Source organism: Amblyomma maculatum, chromosome 2 (genome assembly GCF_055883805.1).
Source record: "Amblyomma maculatum isolate TAMU_Amacu chromosome 2, ASM5588380v1, whole genome shotgun sequence".
Taxonomy (NCBI): Eukaryota; Metazoa; Arthropoda; class Arachnida; order Ixodida; family Ixodidae; genus Amblyomma; species Amblyomma maculatum.
Genome location: NC_139345.1, coordinates 188,113,485 through 188,118,814, shown reverse-complemented (window position 1 = coordinate 188,118,814; position 5,330 = coordinate 188,113,485). Strand labels below are relative to the sequence as shown.

General features: G+C 47.3%; 1 protein-coding gene across 1 annotated transcript; it reads right to left on the bottom strand.

The window, feature by feature from the left end:
* Positions 1 to 1,266: 1,266 nt before the first annotated feature.
* Positions 1,267 to 2,463, bottom strand: LOC146200639 (uncharacterized). Its single transcript, XM_084592413.1, has one exon. It carries the CDS (start codon positions 2,449 to 2,451, stop codon positions 1,267 to 1,269), a length of 1,185 nt encoding a protein of 394 aa, XP_084448539.1. The 5' UTR covers positions 2,452 to 2,463.
* Positions 2,464 to 5,330: the final 2,867 nt, after the last annotated feature.

Sequence of the window (5,330 nt, the reverse complement as noted above, 5' to 3'; positions counted from 1 at the left end):
GAATACAGATGAAAAGGCATTATTAAAAATATCAGCGCATTCTTTGTCATCTGCGTCTTCGCCGGACTCTTTAGTAAGAGTGATGGTATGTGCTGGGTGCTCACTTATTACCTGCCAGAACTTTCTGGGATTGGAAGTCAACAATTTCGGGAGGTCGTTGTGAAGGAAAGAGTATTTCGCATTGCGGATTGCGGACAGGTACGTGCGTTCGGCTGTATAGTATTTTTCCCACGCGAAAGCGCCGTATTGCTTTAATTTTGCCGCACGGAAAAGGCGTTTCTTTTTGTTGTCGAGCCTTTTTATTGTTTTGGTAAACCATGGTTTTTGGCGGTCGGAGTGGAAGCTTATTTTAGGGATGTATCTGTCTGTTAGTTCGATAATCTTGCTCTTAAAGAGGGACCAGTTATCATTTACTGAGCGATCGTGAAAAGATACTTCAAATGTTTTGAGATATTGGCTTAATTCGAGATTAAAGGCTTCATAGTTTCCTTTGTCGTATAGCCGAATAGTTTCGTTTTGATTTTCGCGTCGTGATGGGTGGAACTCAAATGTGGCGTGAATAACTTTATGGTCGCTGATTTCGCGCAGATGATAGATGAGAGGGCTTCCGGGTGGGTAGTTAGGATTAAGTCGAGGATGTTTGCACACCCTTCTGCAACGCGGGCCGGTTCGGATACTACTTGTGTTAAGTTGAAGTTTAGGCAGACCTCAATGAAGTCATTCGCTTCCCTGTTGCCGACTGCTGTCTGTGTCTGCCAGTTGATTCCTGGAAAATTGAAGTCTCCAAAAAGGATGATATGTGCTTTTGCGTATTTTCTCGATAGCTGACTGATCTCGTCGTTAAGTATTCGGGAAAAATCACAGTTGGTATTTGGCGCTCTGTAACAAACGCCTAGCAGTACGGTTTGGGGCGTGGCGCGACAATGTAGCCATACTATCTCGAGGTCTGATGGAATATTTATAACTGTGCACGAGAACTGATTGTGGACTGCGATGTGTACACCTCCGCCTCGAGCGGATGTGCGATCTTTGCGAAAAAGGTTAAAGTTCGGTAAGTCAGCAAGAATTTCAGTATCAGTGACGTCATTAGTGAGCCATGTTTCGGTAAGAATCAGCAAATTACTAGAAGATGAACACACAAGATTGGAGATTATTTCGCGTTTCGGAAGAAAACTGCGTATGTTAGTGAAAATCACCGAAAGGGAGAGATTAGACTGGGGGGGTGGTAGATACGTGAGCGGCTGGAAGCTTGCGGCGCAGCAACCGCTATGGTATCTCTTTTACAGATTGCGATGGTTCGTCGAAAATATATCGACGGGCACCGATGAACAGGGTCTTGTACCGCAAAGAAAAACGGTTAGTCTTGCTTTTGGCAAAGGTAACTAGGTTCTTGCGCGCATTACGAACGCGACGTGAAAAATCTTCGCCGGCGGTGTAGTCTGTGTCCTTGAATTTGCGGCCATTAGCGAGGATTTCTTCTTTCGTTTTGAAGAGCGCTAATTTGGCAATTAGCGGACGGCAGCGGCCAGGTTCGTGGCGCCCAAGACGGTGAGTGTGGTCTAATGTTTTGGGGTCGAGGGTGATGTCCAAAAATTCGGAGCAATGGCGAATTAGTAGTTTTTCAGAATCGGCCCACGTTTCAGATGGATCAGGGTCAGGAATATTGTAGAAAATCAGGTTGTTTCGGCGTGACTGGTTTTCTGCATCGTCCATACGATCCTCGAGATCACAGAGCTGTCGAGTCGCCTGAGCGGTGTGAGTGCTTATGCCTTCTATCTCTGTGCGTAGCGTCTGTATGGTTTGGTAGTGGCCTTCAAGTGCGCTAATGCGCCTGCTTAGGTCAGAAATCAGGTTTCCTTTTGTTAGTAACTGGGTTTTGAGGTCTGAAACTTCCGTGATTAGTGTCGACTGGCCGGCGGACAATTTTTGAAGTTCCGCAAGTGCAGTGTCGAGTTGGGCAGGGCCGGGGTTAGTCTCTATGTCGCCGGATAACAAAAGCAAGGAAATAGTGACATCAGCACACTCAGTGGCAATCGCAAAGCAACACTGTGGGCTCGGCAGCTGTAACAGGAAATAATCACTAGATTTCTTAGCGTAAAGACAATATGGCTTCCTAACCTGCATGGCGAGGCAGAACGGGTTGAGTGACTGCATCGTGGCACAGCCACCGAGCCCACAGAGCGACGCCAGCGGCTGCGGCTGCTTAAAAGCTGGGGCGGGAGAAGATGTCGATGGCGATGGTGTTTCCAGTTGACTGTCGAGGGTCCAGTGCACTGGTGAGGTCAGCGCACGATAGGCGGAAGCGGTGACGAGGCAGGGATGGTTGAAAACGGGCGTCCTTTCCAGCCAGATGTCCGGTGGACAGGCAGCCAGAGAAGCAGGGAAAAGCACGGTGAACCAAAGGGGAGCAACCACCTGCATGGCGAGGCAGAACGGGTTGAGTGACTGCATCGTGGCACAGCCACCGAGCCCACCTGGAACGTTTTAGCTTCCCTAGTACACGATTTGGACCAAACGAAATCGCATTTCCGCCTCAGTTGGTCTAGCAAGTGCGCTAGTAAGGACCGGTTACTTTTGCGTCGGAAGCCGAAACTAAGAATTTATCAAGAAATTATATATTTCAGCATTCTTCAAATTTTACTCAACTCAGTTTTTCAAAGACATAAGAGTCTGGTAACTTTGAATTAAAATTTATCGGTAGCGTCAGACGCACTAACCTTCACTGAATTATCAATGGCCACTTATTAAGGCAAAAGAGCTATAGTTGAATGAAATGCAAAATATATATCCAGTTCTGTTGCCGAAAGTCACGTGGCAGGTTGTCATGGCCTAGTCGTGATAATTATCACGCGCATGTGCGTTTTGTATGACCGAATGAAGCCCTAATAATACCGAGAATCACATCTGGCTTCGCTGCTAGCAACTGTTGAAACGGTAGACAAGATAACATTTGCACACAGTGGTACTATATATATAGAACCGAAACTATGGGACAGCCCTTCATCTTAGCCTCTGTAGCCTCTTGCGTGCCATGTGCACCTAAGGTGTCACTAAAGAAACCCTGATACCAGATTTGATCTCCTCCGTATAGAAAGCGTGCCAAAACCATTTTTCGTGCAGGTTTCCAAGGGGCATCTAATTCCATTGCCTAACTTTTATGCACCTGCAAGTCTGGGTAGCGATTCGGGCTCAAATAAACACATATGTGTACAACTGGATACGATGATAACGTCAATGTACCATATGATGTAGCGCAGCGGGCGTTTTAGAGAAGTGGAGAGGAAGCTCTCAGGGAAGCAGGAAAAGCACATATATTATCAAGCTACCGGTAAAATTGTGTAATGTTCCACCGCACAAAATCAGGTGTCCCTGCGAGAAATAAATTTCACCTACGTACACGTGACGAACCTAAGTATCCCAACTGTTTTGGGCGAAACCACTGGTCGGATATTCCGAGCCAAGAAAAATCGTATTTTTATGTCCGCTTCGTGTGAGTGGCCGCCGTGGGATGACGCACATAGTGCGACTTTTCTTCCCAATAAAAACTTGAGAACTTTAAAACATTTTTTATATGATATAATGTTTGGTTTATGGATTTCAACATCCCAAAGTGACTCAGGCTATGATAGATTCTGTAGTAGAGGGCTCCGGAAATTTTGACCGTTCGCGGCTCTTAAGTGGTGACCTAGGCTCTGAGTGACACTGTAGTGAAGGGCTGCTGAAAGTGGAACTACTTGAGGTTCTTCAAAAAAAATTGACATCGCACGACACACAGGTGCCTTTGAAATGCATAAATTAGAAATTTGTATGTCGGAATGAAATGCACAGTATCGTTCCCGATTCTCGCTGGACAACTGAAGAGCGAGTGCCATATAGGGGCGGAGGGCCGGATAGAAAAATTGGCAATGGCTTAGCTCAGCTATGCCAGGATGTAAGTAGCCAGAACTAAGTTTTCCTGACTGAGATTGCCGTGGTCATGTATGCTTAGCAATGAGAGTTAGGCCCTCCTCTTTTGGTTTCCGTTCACTGAACTCTTTCATAAGCCCCATCTCGGCAGTTAGGCTCCTTCTATTTCACTCGTCTGTCTGGCATCACCGTATGGCAAGCCGTTCGTCTTTTTGTTCGGGAGTCTCCACTGCTCTCTTCTCCTCCTTATCCTCATTCTCTATTTGCTGCTGCTATGCGCCGCTTTTTACACTCTGCCGGCGGCTGAGTTTGGATGGAGGTGAAACGGAAAGACGACCATGTGCGGTGAAAGGACAATGCACAATAAAGATCCCCAGGTGGTCTATTACTCTGTTAGCCCTCCATTACTGTTCCTCTTTTTCTCTTTCGACTTTGTCTCCCATCTTCCTCTCTTTTATTACAGCGCGGGTGAGGTGTTCACAGAGCAAATGTGACAGATGCTGTGCTTTCCGTTCCTGTGAACCAATTTGTTATTATTATTATGATTATAATTATTAACGCGGTAGCGTTAAGGAGCTCGTGTCGCAGAAAAGCCGGTGTCGTCGGCGTCGTTGGCCGTGAGCGATAAATCCCGGCATGCACTTCATAAATAAAAAGCAACTTCCAAGATGGGCTGGGTGGGAAACGAACCAGGGACTCCGGAGTGTGAGACAGAGACGCTAACACTCAGCCATGAGTTCGATGCTTGAAAGCGGTACAAAAGCGCTTCTAGTGAATGCGGTGTTGCCTTAGAAACGTGCCGTAGAACGTTATACTGCGGTGTATATCGGTAATTATGAGCATGTTACTTACAGAAGTCGCAGTTACACGACTTAAAAGCAACTTAAGGAGCTCGTGTCGCAGAAAAGCCGGTGTCGTCGGCGTCGTTGGCCGTGAGCGATAAATCCCGGCATGCACTTCATAAATAAAAAGCAACTTCCAAGATGGGCTGGGTGGGAAACGAACCAGGGACTCCGGAGTGTGAGACAGAGACGCTGACACTCAGCCACGAGTTCGATGCTTGAAAGCGGTACAAAAGCGCTTCTAGTGAATGCGGTGTTGCCTTAGAAACGTGCCGTAGAACGTTATACTGCGGTGTATATCGGTAATTATGAGCATGTTACTTACAGAAGTCGCAGTTACACGAGTAGCGAAGTACGTTTCCGCTACATTTCTTCTGCGCTCTGCGCACATGCAGAGCCATCTTGCGGCAAACACAGAAGAACCCCTCCTCGCAATGTGCGGCGCTGCCCCGACACGTGGCGCGGCGCTCGCCCCTGACGTTTCGCCGTGCACCCTCACGGGTTACAGAATCAAACGTCTATCCTTTCTTTAGATCACTATCTTCACTCACCCGCTTCTTCCCTTCGGGCCGCGCGGGTACC

Excerpts from the sequence above, each read along its gene's own strand:
- LOC146200639 (XM_084592413.1), bottom strand. The coding sequence starts at position 2,451 with ATGCAGTCACTCAACCCGTTCTGCCTCGCCATGCAGGTGGTTGCTCCC.